The sequence below is a fragment of the Achroia grisella genome, unplaced genomic scaffold (genome assembly GCF_030625045.1).
Source record: "Achroia grisella isolate CSIRO2021 unplaced genomic scaffold, CSIRO_AGI_Agris_v1 utg544, whole genome shotgun sequence".
NCBI lineage: Eukaryota > Metazoa > Arthropoda > Insecta > Lepidoptera > Pyralidae > Achroia > Achroia grisella.
In genome coordinates this window covers 3,055,841-3,078,482 of record NW_026712929.1, presented here as the reverse complement: position 1 = coordinate 3,078,482, position 22,642 = coordinate 3,055,841, and the positions used below count along the sequence as shown (strand labels likewise).

The 22,642-nt window shown below is 30.9% G+C and overlaps 1 protein-coding gene and 1 long non-coding RNA gene across 2 annotated transcripts; both read right to left on the bottom strand.

Moving 5' to 3' along the window:
• Window positions 1–12,593: 12,593 nt before the first annotated feature.
• On the bottom strand, window positions 12,594–15,599 carry LOC131847898 (uncharacterized). The gene is made up of 4 exons (XR_009357739.1): window positions 15,425–15,599; window positions 14,465–14,690; window positions 13,095–13,161; window positions 12,594–12,774 (listed from the first exon to the last, which is right to left on the bottom strand). It is a non-coding gene; the product is annotated as an uncharacterized LOC131847898 (long non-coding RNA).
• A 4,742-nt stretch (window positions 15,600–20,341) lies between these two features.
• Window positions 20,342–22,147, bottom strand: LOC131847950 (homeobox protein Hox-B5a). The gene is made up of 2 exons (XM_059197679.1): window positions 21,178–22,147; window positions 20,342–21,005 (listed from the first exon to the last, which is right to left on the bottom strand). Exons 1-2 carry the CDS (start codon window positions 22,127–22,129, stop codon window positions 20,596–20,598), a joined length of 1,362 nt encoding a protein of 453 aa, XP_059053662.1. The 5' UTR covers window positions 22,130–22,147; the 3' UTR covers window positions 20,342–20,595.
• Window positions 22,148–22,642: the final 495 nt, after the last annotated feature.

Here is a 22,642-nt window from a genome sequence, read left to right as displayed (position 1 = left end):
CGCGTCTGACGATTAGGTGAGCGGTTGGGCTGATGCGGAGCGAGCGGAGCAGGCGGGGCGCGCGCGGGGCGGACTCCACCTGGGCCGCCTCGCCACGTGTGCGCGCCCGCGCCCGCGCCCGCTACCTCCACGAGCAGAGCGGATGGCGTATTCGATTAGCGTAATTAGGGTACACCGTCGCAACACCACGTATCCGATTTCAATGGACCGATTGATGATTATGGATGGTAAACGATTGGTCGTATTTTGTTGTCGATTTTTTGTTTTAGTTCTGAAATTGTTATTGGTCCATTTTTCTTTTCAATCTCATGTTAGTATTCTTCGTTTTGTTGTATGTAATAGTCCAATTAGCGAGTGATATTTATGTATTTGTGAGTAATTGCTAAGTACATAGGAGGTTGTTTAATTTTTATTATGAAGAGCTTTCGTAGCACTTCGTAGACGGTAGGTGAACATTTCAGTAAATGTTTTAGTTTCTCGAAATATTTAAATTATTTATTCAATATTTGTTGACATAAGTATATTTATTATAAATTGTTTCTATAAATTTATTAAATTATACTATTATTATATGCTTTATTTTTAGTTTTATTATAAGTACCTATGTTACAGTATTATAAAATATATTTACCGATACTTAGGTACCTACTCTTTAAAATGTGCCAGTACTTGACTGAAATATTGATATCCTCATAATTATTACATTATAAGCAGATATTTGGAAATCTATTATTTTATTTATCTAAGTTACTCTTCAAATATATCTCATATGATGTAATATTCTTTATAAATAAATAATATTTCCGCTTTTGAATATATTTATTTCATGAAAAATAACAAAAAAAATATATGGTATTGTTTATTTTTCTAAGTAGAAGTCATTTTATTTAATTAAATACTTGAAACATATATTGATTTTATTAAAAATAGCCTTCAATCGTAAAATTAGCAATGCAATAAAATGCGGGATATAGGAATACACGAGTTATAATTCTTGATACGGCGCACTTAGTTCAAGTCTTGTGGAGCGGACATTTGCAATGCATCAGTGTGACGTGACATATCCCGTGGGGAGTAAAAATTACCTCACATATGAATAATATTCATAGATTATCTGAACATATTACGTGAAACGGTTGAGGATAACGATGCAATGTATGTTGTTGCAATGTAACATCACTAGTAATTAATATCTATTGATTACTTTTCTTAATGTATTAGTAATTCGATGTAGTTAATTATCAATGTATCTATAGATGCAGGTAAAGTACGTGATATTTTCGTCTTCTTCTTTCTTTCTTTTATAGAAATCGGTCGTTATTTTTACGACCATTTATGCCAGCGGAGTAAGTATCGGAGTAATACACTGGATACAGAAAGTATATCTAAAACACTAAGTAAAAGTAAGTCTAGTCTATCTAGTGTAGAAACTGGAAAGGACAACACAAATTCTGTTAGTAATTAGTAACATAGCATAACATATTTCGATAGTTTTGATATTTTTAATTCAAATCAGTTTAACGTGACATATCTCGTAGGGAGTAAATATTACCTCACATAAGAATAATACCTATTTATGTATTATATATACATATTACATGAAACGGTTAAGGAATGTAACATTACTAGTAATTAATAGCTATTGATTATTTTTCTTGGTGTATATAGAGGTGATAATACCTAATGATATGTGATATTTTTACCAGACGTAAACTGTCAAGGATTATAGGTATTTCTTAAACAGGAAATGTGTATTTCCGTGCTGGTTGTATTTGTACAAATATTTTCCAAAGCAACCTTACTTTATTTACGCTTGTTTGAAATATGGTTTCTATAGTGTATATAGATTCTATTTAAAATGGATATTTCAGATTTTATTCAATATTGTATTAAAGTGGATTGTACCTATATTAAGATGAGATTTACGGTTTTTAAATCTTCATATCTTACTATATACTTCATACTGTATATTGTTACAGTAAAATATCTGTAGATTTAAAAATTTATTCATAAATAGATAAATGTTTAATTTTTATAACATTTCAGTACATAATTCACGAGGATAGCTAAAGTTGTATAGATATAGGTCCTTGTTTAAAACTAATCTATATAAAAAGATTAAGTCAATAATTTTTGTAGATGTAATAGGTAGCATCATACATATATAAATATTAGATTAAAATACACATACATTTCATTAGTAAATATTTTTTTACTTTATTGGCATTTTGACATATTTGACTGGCATTTGATTTGACCAGACTAGGTATCTGGGATATAAGTTATATAGAGGTATATATACTTATTTAATTCATATACTAATATTATATTGATATATGAGAATTAAATAAAAATAAGATGCATTATATATTTAGAATATAATATAATGTAATTGTAATGACTAGTTTATAAACAGTGTTAATGGAACTAAGCAATTGTTATCAGCAGATCTTCATTTTAAATCAAATATAATGTTGAACATTCGTCTTGAGCGCACTGCGAGCTTTAATTATAATTAAGTGCTAATTATTACGTACATCACTAAATGAGGAGCTGTGAGTGCATTGGAGTAGTTGTATTAATTTGTTTGTATTTTTTTGTTCGTTATTATTACAAATACCTACTACATGTTGACAGATGACTATGTAATTATTATAAATGACTACTTACCTACCTCATGGGAAGTAGTTGTGTACTTATAAGGAGAGTTTTTTATTCCATTGGATACTTGTCTCATTTTCACGAATAAAATTAATGGATTATATTTTAATTTTTAAACAAATTAATGTACTGTGCTTAACATTTTAATTAGAGTGTCTTAAAATTACATTTATTTATTTCAATTTGAAAACCATTATCGTTTATTTATGTTGCGAAATAATGTAAAATTATATGGGTTTTTTTTATTTTAAATTTGTTTAATTTTAACACTAAGAAATAATGAATAAAAATGTTTTAGGTTATAAATAGATAGGTATACCTAACTTTATATCGAAATTATAGTATGACTACTACTAATAGTGATTTATGCCAATTAAGTATTATTTGTATATTGTTATATCCGTAATTCTGCTTATGTCTAAGTATAGGTAGGTAACTATTATAGTTAGTTATCATTTAGATCATCGTGTAGCATTCGGGATTAAACCCTGGCTATATTTAGGATGACTGTGTAGAGGTTAATCTGGTCAGTACACGAACTTGTGTACGAGTAAGTAGGTAAAAACTGTGAAGACTTAAACGTTACTGTAGGTATTACTAAGTTGCCAACTAAGTAAAAATATTAAAGTAAACAAAATTAACAAAAAAAACTCGTAATAAATAAAAGACACATTTGGTCACATTTTATCACCTTGCACTTTATTTATTTACTAATAACAAAAGTTATCCCAAAGATTGGACGTTTGTCCCAAATGACACGTTCCCTATCCCATGGGCTACAAGAATTTATTACAAGTTAATAATCAGCCGGTCACGCGACAATATACATGCTGCAACATAAATCAACAAACTCACCTCCACTCACTATCAAAATTTACGACTTAAGGGCGACTCCATGCCCTCTCTCTCAAATGCAATACACGAGAAAGGGAAGCAGCACTGATGTGTTTATTTAAAAGTCATTTATTGGAATTTAATTATTTCGGTGGTAAGCAACGTGTTCTTTTTTCACAAATAAGATTTATTGTCGTCTTTACATTCATTTTTTAATTTCGAATTATGTTGTTAATATGCCGAATTGGAAATATTCTGATTAGGAAATTAATTCTAACATGATAGTGTAGAATATTCAAGCAAGTGTTCATGAATTTCGTATCTCTATATTAATGGACAGTGATTAAATTTTAATATAGAGGTGAGTGAATGATTAATTCTTTAAAGATAAATTATAGGTATAAATAATTGCAAAAGGAAGCATTTTGATAACTTAGAAGACTTTAATATCTCTATTAAAAATCTACATTTACGAAAATGTCAAAATATAACAAAATATTTATAGATCGAGTGATTAATTTTATAAAATATCTACTACATGTAGAGAAGTAGCTATATCCTTTTCCTTTATCCACGTGTATTAGGATATTGGTAATGGTACCTAAGTATATTCTTATTTGCAAATTATTACATATTTAGTAGGTGTTAGTTTACATTACAAGAATATTAATGTCTTAGTCATTTGGATCTTTCATCATTTACATGTAGAGCTATATATACTTAATGCTTACTTAGTATCCACCAGTCAATTTAGTAATATCTTAGTAAATAAAATATTCCTAACTACCTCAAAAAGAAGTAATAATAATATACTGTCTATATTATGAGTAATGCGAATTATACATTAAGCAAGTATTTAAACATTTTGTAGTAACAGTGTTTCAGAGCGACATTTTTGATGACTCCAAATACCTATTTTACATATTATTAATGACTTCATTCACTTTATATTAATGCTTATAATTCTACTTATTACGTGATAAATAAACATCTTATTGGTAATATTTATTTTCATGAATTTAGACGATACTTAATGAAATTAAATAAATGTAGAGTTTTATCTATAATATGTTAATAATATAATTTCTTTCTTAAATAGGTACAGTCCAGTAAGCTAATCTAAGTAGATAAATGATACTCATAGATAATCTATACCTACTAAAATTATAAATGCAAAACTGTGCCTGTCTTTTGAAGACTAAATGGTTGAATGAATCTTAATTAAGTTTAATATGAAATTATATGGTCTCTATTATTTTAAAAAGCAGATAGAGTCAGTAGAGACTAGCTGAATAGTCATATCTATGATATTGATTAGACTATGTATACAATACATTTGTCTCTATATAATACATAGAGTTGGTATATAGATTTCTTTATTGGCTTAATAGACAAAAGTTACGATAAATTAAGTATTTTTTAAACATATCTATTTTCTATGAAATCCTTATCAATTATTTCGACGATGCATTTCTTCTGACCATCAATGTAATTTTGTTCAATATAACAAATCACACTTAATTACTTAATGCAACACTTGATTTGCAATGACTAAAAAATTTGCATGTAATCGTAATCGCAAATGTTGCCTGTCTTTATCGAGCGTTGCTGTTTAGTGAAGGGATGAGAGGGACGGCTACCGCAGTGGTATTGCGTTGCATTGGAAGCATGCGTATTGCAGCGGCGCTGGGAGGGGCCTGCTGCGTGAGACAGCGGCTCGCTATTGGCCCGACAACTTCGTGAAGTGGGGTACGCGAACTTCAGTTTTATAGTTGGAAACTTTTTGAAATTATACAAAATTTTCTTTTCTTTAACTTGAGTACGACGTGATTCGAATGTTTGTAAGCAGCCTTAATATAACACGAGTGTGGTATTAAATTGTTAATTCTCTTCAGTAATATTTATTCTTGGGTTAAGTAAACACAATGTAAAAAAACTATCTAACTAGGTACAATAATACTTGTTTTTTATGAGTTACGTACTATTTTAAATTTACCACATTATCAGTTCTCTCCGCTTCAGAGTTCTTGAATAAGCAGTAAATTTGTGTCATTAGATTATGAGTAACCATTGAGGCTGCAGTACATATCTAATGTATATCTAAGGCAAACCAATGAATTTTTTCTTAAATTAGGTATAGATATTAAACATGAAAAAAAATGTTAATCGAATATATAAACCTTAATAAATAAAATAGACGGACATAGAATAAACAAAATTATTAAAATGTATTTTATTTAAACAAAGCAGAATAGGTACGCAATAACGTACCTATTAGGTTACTAAATAATCATATACCTACCTAATAAATAAACTTTACTATCATGAGTGAAAAAAATATTAAACAAAGTAGACTCATTTTGTAATGCCTCATAACTCATTGTGTATAATATGATTGCGAAGTTTTTTTTATAGACCTAATAACACTACGATATGTTGCCTAATATAAGCTAATCATAATTCTCTAAATAATTTTTATTCATAATATGCATAGAAAATATCTTTCTATCTTCTAAAGGTAAGTACTTAAATACAAAAATTATACTTATGAATAAAAATGTCTATATGAATCGTGTTGGCATCGAATCTGTGACCGTTAGATGCCTGTGTGACAAACTGTTGCACCACCATAAATATTCTCCTATTTGTACATTATTTATAAAGGTCAAGAAAACAAATTGAATAAATTGCTAATAAGATATAAATATTAATTTATCATAGAGTCCAATTAGAAAATATCGTACCTATGGCCTTCATTCACTAAAAAGAAATATAATTATTTTACGACCTCGGTGGTCTAGCGATCTAGCACACCGCTTTAAGTCCGATAGTCGCGGGTTCGATTCCTTGCACGGCACAAACATTTGTATTCATGAGTAGGATTGTTTGTATCGGTCTGGGTGTTTTCTATGTATAATATGTATGTATTTACAAAAAAAATTATCTATGTACTTGTATCAGTTATTTAGTACCCGTAATACAAGCTTTAGCTAGCTTAACTTGGGACTAGATGGCGCTGTGAATTGTCCTGAGATTATTATACAAAACAGTAAACACTACGATTTATTCATCAAAATTTATTTCAAATATAATAAATAATGTATATATTTTACACAAACATTAGTAGGCCGCTGTTTGGTTAAATTAGAATTTATTAATGAGTGCAAATTAATTTAGTCCATGTTAATTAAGATACATACATAAATAATATATAGATCCGTATATTTAATTTTATAACCGTTGGAGGACGTTATCACTTAATTTTTTTAGTTATCTATACCTCTATCTCTCTTGCAATTTACTAGACCAGTTAGGTAGTAGGTAAAGGTATAGTTAGGAATAATGTAATGGAATGTTAATAAATGTAATGTAATAGGTATGGAAGTCGATGGATGCGAGCAGCGCAGGACCGATTGTCGTGGAGATCTTTGGCAGAGCCTATGTCCAGGAGTGGACGTCTTCCGGGCTAAGATGATGAATAGATATAGACTTTATTCGTTGTGTGCAAGTACTATTTTTACGAGTACGGGCACCATAACAGAATACTGTCATTTGCTCATTTAGTTAACAAGGCAGCGAAAATGAGGAAATAAGATTTTCAGAGCCGTGGGTTTAGAAATCACTGAGACTAAAGGGGAGAAAGAGATAGATAAGTACAAGCATATATCTAGATAATCTCTGTGGGTTTACAAGACACTGAAGAAAGAATTTCCTCATAATTATGTCTTTAGAGTCTTTCTCCCATACAATAAAATTTATTGTACAGCACAATGCAGTTTTGAGTGAGTCTAAAAATAATGGTTTTTTCTGTATCAATTTACAAAGTATAAAAATGAAATGCGTATTGTGATATTTAATCGAGCAAATGTATGTTTGAAATAAATTATTTTACAATCCCTTATCCGTATTACATTATCCAGCTACAAACTATAGCCGTATAATTTAAAGTAAACAAAACATATCTTTTTAAATACATCATTTATTGTGTGTCTACTCAATTATCAATTATTACAGTTACTTGTGTTATTTATAGTTAGCAAAGACTGTTTTTTTTTCTAATAATAAAAAATAACCAAATTATCCTATTAAGTAAAGAAACGAATCCGAAAACAAACTGAATCTGATTAATTCAATAAAAAATTTATCTTACTTTAAATACAGCTTCCTAACCTGTAGTACGACCTATTATATCATCTGTGGTACTTATAAAGAGAGAATATGTAGCCACGTAGCGTTGGCAAATGCACCATAGTACCAAGCCATTACAAAAGAAAAAAAACCACGTAGCGTTACCATTCTAATGCACTAAGATACTATGTCTATTATCCTGTCATTCCACTGTATAATTTGCACACTACAACCGAAACAGATCACAAAGCTAACTACTTGATGGCTTAGATAGTTGAGATTTAGATACCACGCAAATGACTTTTTACAGTTCTCTTTGTCCATTTTTGACTTTGGTAAATTATTACTTTGAATTACTTCATGTAATTGTAGTACATACTTACCTGCTTAAGTGGGTGATGGTGGCGCGGCTGTCTGTCTATTGAGCAGCATTTAGCAGAGAGTTTGGAGTAATTATTATCATAGATGGCGTTGTATAAAGAAAATGCTCAGACAATTTTTATTCACTTTGAAATTTCTTTTAGGTGGTACTAGGATGTCTCTATGCAAGCAGTAATTTTAAGGAGATATCACTGTTGGATTATCCAAAGGTAGGCAACATATAATTAGATTTAGTTTAAATGGAGACCAACTGTACATTGTGGCATAGCTGGTCTCCATTTAAACCGAGGTTCCGAGTTCAAATTTGGCTGTTACTAAAAAGTTTATATCTGTCAATTTAAATTTTTAATGCTCAGGTGAAAAAACCTTTGTTAAAAAGTCAAATAGATATACGAAGTACAATATGGAAGTATTGCGTTCCCCACTATGTTGGCAATATTTAATGGTTCAGACTACACCGTCTGGGATAATAGTTGTGTAATATTATATATTTTATTTAGATGTGTTTGCATCTTGGGTAATGGTGCGCCAACAGCTTGTTTGTCATTAGTAGTATAAAGGTGAATTTAGAGGACGCTAGTGTATTTTATTAGTTATTACTTGTTCTTGCCTCACTCCTCCAATTAATGTAAATATGTATTATGTTTACCATGATTATGAAAAGGTAAGTAGAGGGTTCATATAGGTATTTATTATCAAGTACAATTGTATACCCTCTACACTTGCGTCCATTTTATCCGGTGAATCTGTAAAGCTTAGCTTAGCTAAAAAAATAACACAATATTTAAGAAAATTCTTTTCGTTTTTGTCTTTCATTTTATTTTCTTATATTAGGAAATTGCATGTCAAACTGGAAAAAAGTGATAACTGTCACCATATATTTATATACTTACATACATTACATACATAGAACACCCAGACAGATACAAACACTCATACTCATGAATACAAATGATTAGGTACTTCGGGCGAGGAATCGAACCTGCGACCATCGTAAAACGGTGTGTTAAACGTCTAGATCATCAACGCTATTTACATATATGCATTTTTATTGTTCAGTAATACAGGTAATAATTTATTGTATACCCTGCTATATATTATATTTGTTCTACTATCGTAGTGTCACTCTATCATGACAGTTGAACTATAGGTTAGTTGTGTGCAATACATTACTTAATATAATTAAAATAATGTGTCACTATACAGCAGTGTACTGCTGTATGTCTGCAAGTAAATAAATTTCCTGGACCGGCAAAAGTAGACGAAACAGAAGATGATAGCTGACTTGCCTTTATGTATTTTATTATCCTCCACCGGGATCCCAGTCTATACTGTTAATGCCGATTGGTACACCATTTAGATAATGTTAGTGTCCACTGACATAAAGATATTTACGAATTTTTATTCATACAGTACTGTACCTAAGTACAGTCAGATAGTTTCAATAAACAGCCATTAACAATTCTCCAATTCCTACTCAATGCACCGTCTAAGGAAAGTAACTGTGACGTCAACACCATTAGTCAAACTGTCGCCCCTTGTCAAACGTCGCGAACTCGCCCTTCGACCTACACTAATACTGTTAAACACTGACAGCGTGTGATGTTATTAAGTACATGTGTACTTAATGACATTCCACGGGGTTATCACTTTTTCTGTCGACGACTGTACAGTTCGCTGACGGCTTGTCTCATATTGTGAGAATTTTCAGAAGCCTAATGAAAAATGTATGTTAACTACAATATAGGCGGCATACATGCAACAACAAAGTGTCTAGTAAATGTTATGTGATGAAAAAGATAAGGAAATTTGTTTAAAAAGAAATATAATTATATATTTTTTAACAGTGACGTTTATTTTCTATCTTCATCACAGCGGTCGAGAGGATATGCACACTGTTAGACCTGTAAATTAAAAAAAATGTCAAAATAGATACGTGGTATTTAATTATAAATCTTTAGGTATAGCACTATATAACGACTAACTGTTTAAGTAAAAAGTAAGTATAAAACTATTTTAATAATTATTATTTTCCATATCTATAATGTAATTACAAAAAGTCCCTGATGGACTTTAACATTTAATATAATACTGATCTACTATTTCTTGTAAATTGTAACTCTAAATATCTAAACGTAACACGTTTAGCATACCTACAGTTACAATATTATATACTACACGCTAACTAATGCGTCGTTTTAAATGTTTGAACGAAGGGTTCACTTTATGAGATTTCTCCAGTAAATAAAAAAGCGGTAAGTTGCGGAATTCCAGTGAGCTTTTGTTTTGTTTGGCCGTCAATCCTTCGGCAGGAACTTTCGCGTGGAATCTCGAGAATGGACACTGAACTAATTAATTTTATGTCGAGTTCGTTTTTTAATTTAAATAATTAAATCATTTAAATACTGTTTAAATATATGCAAAACACAATATGCTTATAATAAAGATTTTAATTTTATAGTTTGAGTCGTATAATACTACAGAAGACACATAGACACATAGACACACAGACTACTACATACTACAGAAGCAAGTAATTTGTACAATTGTATGATTCAATTTAATTATTTAGTACACATTTTATTTTATTATTGTATATATATACATATATGTATAATAATTTCAAATAAATTAAGCGAAATAGTTTTGCGTACCTATTATTTATTTTGTAGATTGCATACCTATATAAAAATGTTAATGTTACTAAATCACTATTAAACAGTTAGACCAGTTTCAAATCTGAATAAAAATTGATACCGAGTACGTACAATCGTCTCCAAGATATTTTTAACGTGTGCGTAGTTTTTACTCGAAATCATACCGACTGCGCTGCGGGATATACCTAGCTAGTAATAAAGTATGTATATAAATTTAAAAAATGCATTAGATATTACTATTTATTGCATGAAATAAGTAAGAAACGTAAATCATAATGAATTTATAATCTAAAAAATGGATACAATGTTACATATGAACAAACAAATACAGGTTTTAACATCTGGAAACTTTCACTAGTGCAAACACTGGAGAGTTACTCTATATTACTGGATGGGAAATAATTATAGAAAGAGCCGGGTAACCGAAGGCTGCGGTGCGTCGCTCAAACAATGCTAACTTACATTTAGCTGTCAGTCAAAAACAATTTGGAATTTGGCGAACGCGAGGGTCGAGTACTGTAGGAAATGGGAAATGTATAGAGTCGCTCTTTCAACTGTAAGTGAAATTGTTTAAAATTTTTGAAATATATGTAGATAAGTAGGACCTTATGTATAAAATTAATATTATAGAATATAAGATAATTTTTCTATTTACAACTTTTTTACAAATTTCACAGAATATAGTGTTGTATATACAACTCATTATTTGAAATAAGAGAACAGTTTTACTCAATCAATTTATGAGAACATGCAACTAAGTTTAAATCTGCAAAACAATGAATACATAAATAAAAAACTGCTCTGCTTCTGTATATTTAAAATACAAAACCTTCGTACTAGAAAACTAGATTATATAATAAAATATAAGATCGAAGAAAGAAAGTAAACGAAGATAAAAAAATAGTTATTATAGGAATTAAACTGAAAGTAAACCTATATTAGAGACAATTCGATACTTAACAAATAAACAGTGAAAGATAACATACATATATAAAACTGGTTTAAAATCTTTATTCTCTCTATGTAAATATATAAAGAAATGAAAAATTTGAAATCATTATAACAACTCTAAGTAGTTCCCTCTAGCTACAACAACGGGCCGGTTGGTGCGCCATCCATCATTTCCTCCATCCACTCGCCGGGTTAAACACATAAGTGACATTGACGCCGATTCCAACGCCAGTATAACAAGATCTCCGACTTTTCCCATAACCAATATTAACTAAATAGGAAGTGCTTAGATTTTGACTTAAATTTTAGAACAAACACTATTATTAGTAACATGAAAGTAGAAATAATTTTAAGGTATATTGTATAGTATGAATGTCTCTAACACCCTAGACAGTAATTTTGTTTGTACAGTTGGTATGTCAAACAATCCACGTAGCCACGGGATCACATGATTATATGATGACCGTGGTACGGTTTATGTATTTATGGTACCTACCTATATACAGCATCCCCGTGGTACAACTTCTGTGTTGCCATTCCTAAATACTAAAATATCATACCTTCCTGCCCTGTAATATCGACACATATCTTACAAAGCAAGATACTTAGCGAAATGTTATTGAGGTACCCATGTAAACGACTATGTACAAAATCTATCTTCTGCTTATATTGGCACTAATTGGTCTGTTAATTTTTTAATAAGTACAATTTAATAAAGTCAACTCTACTGATTATAAAAAATTGATACGGTATTGACAAAGATATAATGTAGGTAACTAAGTAAATAACACATCAATGGAGAAATTTCATATCTCAGTCGTTTGAAATGTTACATTACAAACTATTTAAGTTTTGTTCAATTCTTAATCGCAAGTCGAGGGTCGAGTGATACTAGCTATCAGTATTCTACCCGTGCCAAAGTCACGTCACGTTAAAGTCAGGTAAATGACGTTACGTTTTGATTTGAACTATACCTGACAATGTTATCCTGGATCTGAATCAAATGTCTTAAAATAAAGTGGCTTAGTTGATTTAATAATAAACATACCATATCAATATGAAGAAACTTAAGGAGGCGGGGATTGATAGTAACGGGAACTAGTGATCTTGTTACTATCAATGGTGTCAGGTCATCCTCCACGTGGCTTCCACATGGAATTCTCTACAATGAGCTAACAGAGTTAACTTTATCTACAAACTGTCAACATCCACTGGTGGTCATTGGCGTAGGCGAGTGCACTATTTTATTATCATACATTACAAAAAATAACATGAACAAATAATCACAGTGAAATGGTCTATATATGACTCTAAAATAGGGGACAGTATCGGACACATGAGGCGATCTAGGAAGTGATTAAGGAGACATCCCATCACTGCTCCGATATCGCACCTGATTTTAGTGACGTGTGTAGATGTTTTAAAATATTACAAGATAAGGTCTCCCTGGCATTTACACTTATAAAATAGATAGATACCCACATAATCGTTCCCTTGCCTTTACTCATTTCACGTCGACGCAGTATGTTCTTGCACTTGGCTGTCATATCTGAGGAGAAGATGAATAGACATATAAATAAGTAAATAGGACATAGGTATAAATATAGATATACGTTGCACAATGCACAATTACTATGACGACGAATGTTATACATTCGTCGTCATAGTAATTGTGGCAACTTTCTAGGGTAAAAACATTTATTTTTGATTGAAAGATTAAGTTGTAATATTAAATTAGATTTGTAATTTTGTATAAATTAAAAGTATTGTTAAAGATTTAATTTACACATTAAAAATGAAGTAAAAAGGTGAAGCCTTACCCATAGCGGTGAATACTTAGAATTATGTATATAGCATATAGTGACCGACCTTTGTCAAATTCTAGATACTTGCATTATACATCCGTGCGAAGCCGCGGTAGGTCGCTAGTTTTAGTAGAAAAATACTTATGCGGATTAACTTTTTTATTCAATTTATAAATTTTAAGAAATGCAATTTAAATGATCGGTATCAAATTTATATAATGATCCATTCAATAAAATCGAAGAGGTTTCGTAAAAACTAAGTACGGGTATCACATAAATTGAGTTATTATACATTTCGCAAAGGCGTTAAATTGCAATATGGTAATAGCAGCTATTATACAGTAGCGGGAAAACGGTCGTTCAGTAATTGTTCATGTTGAGTTGTGATTATCGTAATGCAACTTATATAGTAATTATCTCTAAATACAGCTATATTATAATGTATGAGAATACGTGGCGTCGTTTCTTTTATGCAGCTCCATATATATACAATTAATATGTTACTTTGTAACTTTATCACATATACATTATTCATTATGTCATCTTCCAAACATCACCATCAAGATGTGATGATAGCAATAAAGAATCAATGAAATTGGTTTTAAAATTTTTCAAATGTGGTTTTAAATAGCTACTGATTAATATTTTTTATATACGTCGAAGGTAAGTGGTAACCGTCATCTATATAGGTACATGAACAATATTACGAACACCACTGTATTACTTAATAGTTCTTGATATCACCTATGTGTTGCCTTTCTTGAAGACTAAGATACAATTTATTTTATTATGTATAGTATTATAACCCCACTACCATATCACACTTACAAAAAGCTGCATGGCGCACGCAAACAACTTTTGTAATTAATGACTTTTCATGAAAACACATCTCTACATATCCTCTTACATTTTAATGGTTTTTTATTTACCTCAATATCTACATTTATTTTTAAATCATTGTTACTATATACAAGTACTATAATTACTATAAGTATTTTTACTGAAAATCAACAATTAAATGCAAAAATTTTAATCGATCCAAATCACCCTCGTCCGCCAAACATTGATCAGCTCTGCTTTCGAGCGATGGCAGCGGAGCGTTCTTGATAAATGATCCTGGGACAATGCGCCCTGCAGATTCTTTTGTTGATCCCGTCGGTTTTTGTATGGACACTGATGTTTCTGTAACGTGATGTCCACGACGCATCTCGCCTTTTTGTAAATCGTACTCGATAGTTCATATACTGAGTATTGAACATACGGACCACCTGGACTATATGGAATGCAATATAGTTTGTAGAGATAGACTGTATACATTTTATTTTGTAATTGGAATGGCAAACAAGCAAACTGCTCAACTGATTGTAAGCGGTCGTCTATATATATGAATAGCACTACGGACTCACGTTAATATGTGACACCCATGATATTCCTGCATCAGCATTCCAGAGAACTAAGATGTAATGCCTCTTATACTATAATTTTAAAACAAAGTCGTCTTGTTCACCTATTTCATTAATTCAGACACTAAGAAATATAGCAGTGAAATACAAGGTATAAAGGTACATCTTAGTTTTCCAAAATCGCAATACGAGGCAGCTGTTACTGGTGGAAGTGAAGTCCTTGGTGCCGTTCATGTACATAGACGATTGTTATGATTATTTAAATTATCTAAATGAATTATATATAATAATACTATCATTAATATATATATATATTAACGGTTTCTTATTGTTTCAGGCATCATAGGCTACGCGATGGGCCGTACGATAATACAAAAAAGATGAGGTGTCCTATTGTTTCAGGCATCATCCAGGCATTATCTTCAGGTCTCTCTCTAAATTAACCATTTACCATATCATATATTTATTTTAAATGATAGGCCGTATGCTTATCTAAAACAGTTATTAAAAATGATGTTTTTAATTTAATAATTGTTTGTCCAGTATTAACTACTACACCCTATGCTATCTCACAAACTGTCACAAGTAATGATTCTAGAATTACCTATATTTATTCTTACTGTGATATGAAATCTTGAAATTATCGCTCCATATTATAGGGTACTGGCTATATTCCTTAAATAACCACTACTACAGAATATCCTATCAGTCATATATAAAAAAGTCCCATAGAATTACTTAGTAAGGTTCATCCAAGTCTTGAGCTAATCATCCAGTATCATAATCTTAAACGCAAAGCTGCATAGTTAAATTAAGTTTCTAATACTAGATATAGTAACTTAACGAAAAGTTATTTTAACTAATAGATATCTAAAATAAAAATATTCATACCTTATACCTACTTAAAGGCTGAAGCAACATCAAAAGAATCAATTATGTACACACATTGCTTATCACTAATGGTTTGTTCTCGCTCTTAAATTAATTGCTCATTACGTATAATTATGTTGTAATTTATGTTTGTTGATAAACTCACTTTGAACGTTCACGTATTAAAAGAACGCGGGAGAACATCTGTTAGTTTCTGTACATGTTGATAAGATGGTAATAACTAATCCTATATCCTGATATTTCTAAGATTTTAATTAAATATACCGCCACTAATCGACTTTTGCTTTGAAATAATCAGCTAAGTAGGTACCTATAGCCACCAATAGCACAGATTACAGTAAGTACTACGACAATTAATTAAATAACTAACTTTACTTAACAATGTGTATTTTGAAATGTTTCAATCGTTTCGTATCAGAAATAACTTTTTCTGTCGGCAGTTGATTCCATATTACACATACGTGGCAATAAGTTTCTAGAAACTTTTAAGAACGTCAAAAAATAAATTTATGAATAACAATTTATTTTCCCTTCTACATCTTCTTAACATATATAACTATATATACATTACCTACTACAAAATTGTAACGAAACGGAAATCTACTGTTTGTGTGTTAAGGTTTACGTACGTAACATAATAACGGATGAAAGAACTTGAATTCACCGTATTCTGTACAAATTTCGTCAAAAATATAACCAAGGTAGTAACTGCAAAATAGTGATATAATTTCCAAATAGATTTAACACTTATCAACCAAAATATTAAAGGCAGCTAATTACGTAATTATTTTTAGAGCATAAACATTCAGTTGATTCATTGTGTGAGTAAATACATATTAGGTACATACTATCGAGGTATTCAAATATCCATTAGAAGGTTTCTTTTGATCCGTCTTCAATAAGCTGCCTCGTTCGACTTTGGGATTAATTAGAGTTCCCATTCAAGCGCGTATTGAATGCGTGACAAAACCAACTTACGTATTGCAGTTCGGAAACTGAAATGTCGTGTTTGCACCAATTTGGTGCGATGCACTGTAGAAGGACATAATAACCAAATTTATTTCAACGATAGCTTATTTAGTATTTAGTGATATGTTGTGGAAGCAACCGTCTTGTTTCCGTTGATGCAATAAAACTATTTATTGAATTGTACAATAGTTACAGTTCAGTGGTTGTGGAATTCGTATGTTAGAACCTTCTATTGATATTAAATATACCCATGTCAGTATTAGAATAATTACTAGGTAGGTCTAATATGGATAAATTACAATCTAATCTTTTACCATACTACCCTCGTTACCTAAAAGTAAAATAATATTATAATGACAGTAGTAATAGAGATAGTTATATGAAATCAATCTGTAGGTAATATTTTATTATAGGTATTTTTAGTTGACTATCTATTTATATTATTAGATTTATTAATGTAATATCATCATCATTATTTCAGACCGGGCACATAGCTCGTAGGACAGTTGGCTGTTGGGGCAGTAAAGTCCTCGAGTGGCGACCGCGGACCGGAAGACGCAGCGTAGAAAGGCCTCTGACATGGTGGACCGCTGATCTAGTCAAGATCGCTGGAATGCGTTGGTTGCGAGCAGCGCAGGATCAATCATCGTGGAGATTTTGGGGAAGCCTTTGTTTAGCAGTGGACGTGTAATATATAATTAATATTATCATGATAAGATATTAAATGAACACCATGCATACCTATGCGTATAAATTTGCCTGACCTTCTCATAATATTATTTTTAGATGTGTGGAGGACTACAAGATGAGCTCAAATGAGTCAGCCAACATGGCAAATTTGCCAGAATGGAATGTACTATGATGGTTTCCAGATCGAACCGCGAGGAGGTCAAATTGTGATTGTACATTGTTGGCAATGGGGATATAGTTCACACGACCAACAATCCCTTCCCTTTCTAAAATATGTTTGAGTAACCAATCATAATTCAGATGTATAGCTAGACCGAGTTAGTGATATTACTAATAAAATAACCATTACTATATATATTAGTCACCTATACAAAACCGTAAATAAAAACAGTGTAATAGAAATACATCTCACTGTAATCTAAAAAATACATATTATAATATTATATATATTATAATATATATTACAAGTAATAATTAGTTACGTTATTCTATTTTAGGCCCTATAAATTATTAGGAATATGTTATTTAACACTGTTGTCATAAAATCATAACCTCAAATAGTTATTATGAAAGTGACTTACCGTTTCAGTTAAAATTAAATCTTGGATCGTCTCTGTAAGATTTGTACACCACATATTGTATGTGTTTAATAAAATTATATGCCTTAATACAATATTTTAATCAAAAACACGCGAAATAAACTAAACACTAGCAGCCATCTTGAATGAATGTCCACCGAGCATGCGCTGTAGAGATCTCACCCCTTGTCATGGGGTTGATTGTATATCTTTCTCTTTTCGCTTAAAGTATCAATCGTTATTGGCATCCTCTTCTATTGCAATCTATTGTTATTCTCTATTCAAATATTATGAGGGTTTACTTTGTAACGGAGGGCCGTTAGAAGGTTCATGCAATGAAGTTAGTTGTGATTTTTGCTCAAAAAATATTGTGAATATTGACCGGAAAATGTTTATTTATATAAAGTAAAAGATAGGTAAGAAGAACGACCTATTTCTGTAAGAAATTCACAATATTTGTACCTTTAGATTTCACTTTAAAATATTTCTTAGAGATAAAATAATATTTCGAATTTATCAATATGATATATGCGCTGAATAATATATTCTCCAACCCACAACCACTCACCGAAACTTTATGAAGTTGACACTAAAGAAACCCAAAATGTGAAATTCGATATAAAATCCGATACGAAACTATTTAGCTGATATAATCAGTAACTATACGGAAGATTATTGTAATAAGATTTTGAAGGATTTTGTCGGTATATACATATAATAGGAATATTTTTTCAATCACTTTTTTCAGTTGCAAAATTTTTTCGAGAAATTGTCTAGGTGATTCTATGTATTATAGAACCTATAATATATTAAAAGTCGAATTTAAAAAATAATCATCAAATTAAGAGTAAAATTGGTAATGCGGAACTTTTCGTATACCTACCATAGCCATACCACAGACAATAAAATATTACATTCTTCTTTGTACGTACAAAGAAGTATAGAGGAAAACTCGGTCGTTTGTCAGGAAGTGGAAAAATAATGAAATAATTGACCTAAGTTTTCCGAATGTATTTATAAAAAAAATTGAGCTTATATAACCAAAATTCATACCATCCTAATAAAAAAATATATACTTGCCTCAAATATGTAACAAACAAGTAGCAAAGCCCTTTACAGGATTACAAAGCAAAATCGCAGTCAAAGAGCTGACGAGCCAAATCCGATATCTAGTCAAAACATGTCAAAATTTGTCGGTAAACTGTCAACAATTGAACATAATACTATTAAGTACTCCCTTGGGTATACTACTGCCGCCAATATTTAAGCAGTAGGACTTTTTTGACCATTTTCAACACAGAAAGGGTTGTATTGTTAACGCCGTATTTATTGCAAGAAGTGTGAACTTTAAACAAATTAACGCAGGGTCTTTTGATTTAATATATTTAAATCAACTTTAAAAAGGACAAATTGGATATTGTTAGTGCATTTGTATTTTTGTTATATTACTAATGTGAACAATTAAAATAATTTAAGTACATATGACTAACTTTGGCATTGGTTATTTTTAGATGATTTCATATACTCACACACATAGACGATGTCATACATCACTTTAATGCAAGTATATTTGACACCATTGATTTTATTTTATGTAACAAAATTTTAAACTAATATTATATATTTTCTGCATGAATTTACTACATATAGAAAATATATGAGATAGATATAAGTATATGAAATATAAAAATAATGAAAAGCGAAATAACCAATAAATTAATAATAAAGGTTAAATAATAGTAAAAGTTAATTCAAATAAAAATACTTTATTAATAATCTGGAATCGAAACTCCTCTTTATTTTAATTAGCGCCATTTGACTAGAGAAGTATAAAAATAGTCATAAATAATCAGTCTTATTACTATATAACTTACTTTACTACGTAATCATAATATTTCCATACGCCATAATTATAGGAACTGTCCATCATATTCTATACATTATTCATAAAATATTTACACTTATGAAATGATATGTTGTATTTGTAATTTTACTATATATATATATATTATTAATAAACGCAAAAAAAAAACATATTATTGTTAAAAGGCATTCGGTAATCAAATATGCTGAAAGTCAATATATCAATATCTATAGTAGGTACATACAGGCATAATTAGTTACATTATTCACTCTGACCAGAATTATATTTTATTTTGTAGTAAACATTACTCATCGGAATAATTATTGTTTTTAATTATAGTCCTAAATATAATTATTATTATTACTGATTTCTATGTTGCAATATAAGGACAAAAATTTTATTAGAAATATTTGACAAATTCTCTGTAAGAATTTTAAAAAGTATATAATCATTTTAATAGTATACATTAATTTGTCATAAGTAGTATGTACAATAATGCAATTGAGAGGGTTAAATAGCGTTATCCGCTTAGTAAAGCTATTTTAAACTCATGTGGACTACAACCAGTAATTAACATTGTGATAGTTAAATTTACCCTATGATATTATAAAATTATCTAGTTACAAGAAAGGATGATTATATATCTTTACATATAACTATATATACACATGAAAAATTGGTAACATCAACATCAGATGCCAGTTTACAACTGGAACAAAATCGGTAATAGATATAAGACGTTAATAATTTTCTTAATTATTTAAATAAAGTTAAATACTGCGGTCACATTTTAGGAACCATACCTCTGTAAGGAATCATGCAATTCTCTGTCATATTATTTGTCATTTGGCTTAAATGGTGTGGAGGTACAGAACCCATAGGATAATTAGGATATTCAGAAAGAACTGGCAAGTCAATGTACTCCGATAAATTTGGCATTTTGGTCACACCTTGATCTTCAGCTGCATACGGATCCGGTGATGTTGTTAGTTTACCATCTTTCTTTGCTTTCATTCGTCTGTTTTGAAACCATATTTTTATTTGCCTCTCCGTTAAACCTAACGCATGTGATACTTCTATTCTACGCCGTCTTGATAAATATTTGTTGAAATGAAACTCTTTTTCCAACTCTAATGTTTGGAAGCGCGTATAAGTTTGTCTTGTCCTTTTTGATCCTTCTTTTTTATCTTCACCTGTAACAGAAACAAACACATTAATCAAAATTTTGTATAGAAAATGTCATTAAACTCCATCTAATCAAAATAAATAATAAAATGTAACACAAAATTAGCAGTTAGTGTATAGCATTGGTCTTAAATATTTTAAATTCAACCAAAAATAATTGTTTATAAAAAATGAACTTACTACCAACACCTTTCATCCAGGGATAGTATCCTTGCGCTTCGGGTGCAACGGCCATTTTGTTTTCTGCGTAATTCACATTGTCCCCGCCTGGTGCGACCCTCGTCACGTCCTGACAGGGCTCCGCCGGCGGCTCCTGCGATGACTGTGCGTCTTCTTTTGCAACCGACGCCCCACCCACGGCACCTTTACTCTTGACTGACGTCTGACCCTCGCTACTCTCGTATCCACCATGAAATTGCGACAAATTACATTCTTTCCCTGCTGATATCTCATTGTTTTTTTCCCAATCAGTAATCTCGTCTGCGTGAAACATCATCTGTTGCATTTCTTGCGCATAGGGCTTATCAGACTTAACAAAATAAGGCATAGGCTTTTTCATTTGTGGTTTTGTTAAAAGTGCTCGTAGATTAGGAGAATCCTCTGTTTCTGGTGTTGCTGGTTTCAAATGGCTTGACGTACTTTGTGGAGATCCATAGTTAGTTTCTGGGATACTACATTGACCAGGTGAATTGACAAGTCTTTGATCTTCATTTTTAGGCTCCTGTCCATTTTGGGCAGTATATTGATTCATTCTTTGATCGTAATTATAATTGTTATCATATTGCTGTGCATAGTAACTCATTTCTCTCCATCTGTTTACCATTTCCAAGTTTGTATTATTGTCATTCATGTAATTTATTGGATAATTAGGCCAATTACCTGGTTCCGTTTTCACCACAGCGTTACTCTGTTGGTTATTATTACCGTAAACTTTAGCGCCATAACTACCACCGAACGAATTGGAATAATTACAATTTTGTGGGTAAAAGTTGTTTTGATAATTATAACCACTGGGGGATACCACTGGGTAAGGTTTATAACTATAATGTTTTTGTCTACTACTCTGATTGTTCACTTCGACACTATTGTTCCACATTTCACTAGCACGATTACTTGCTGCTATCGACGACATAGTCAAGTCACTGATTTCATAGATATTTTCACTAAAATGAATACTGCGTGGGAGACTATGACCCGTCTCCTGAGTCGACTGCGAATCGAATGCAGTAAGTGCATAAAGGCGGCACGTCCCTACAAATGTAATACTTTTATATGACCTAAAAAAAGTTTGGGGTACTTTCAACAATAGCGTCGCCATTGTCCCTTTGCAAAGTTGTAAAACCGGGTTCGCTGTCCTATTCTCTCGTTGACTCGACTCATTGAATGTAATGTGTGCGACAAAAACAGAAATATAATGTTCGTTTATCAGAATACTTTGCAAATATCCTATAAATGTTTACAACGCCAATATTCCCAATATTTTTCAATGTATGTGTGCGTATAGAGATAGGAAAATCATTGATTGATGTACGTTTGTGTGCTTATGAGAGGGTGGTATAGATTGATTTTATTTTATTATTGGTTTAGAGTAAAGCCGCGTATGTGTGTCACTGTGTTGTGTTCTCGATATTATTTATACAGGAGG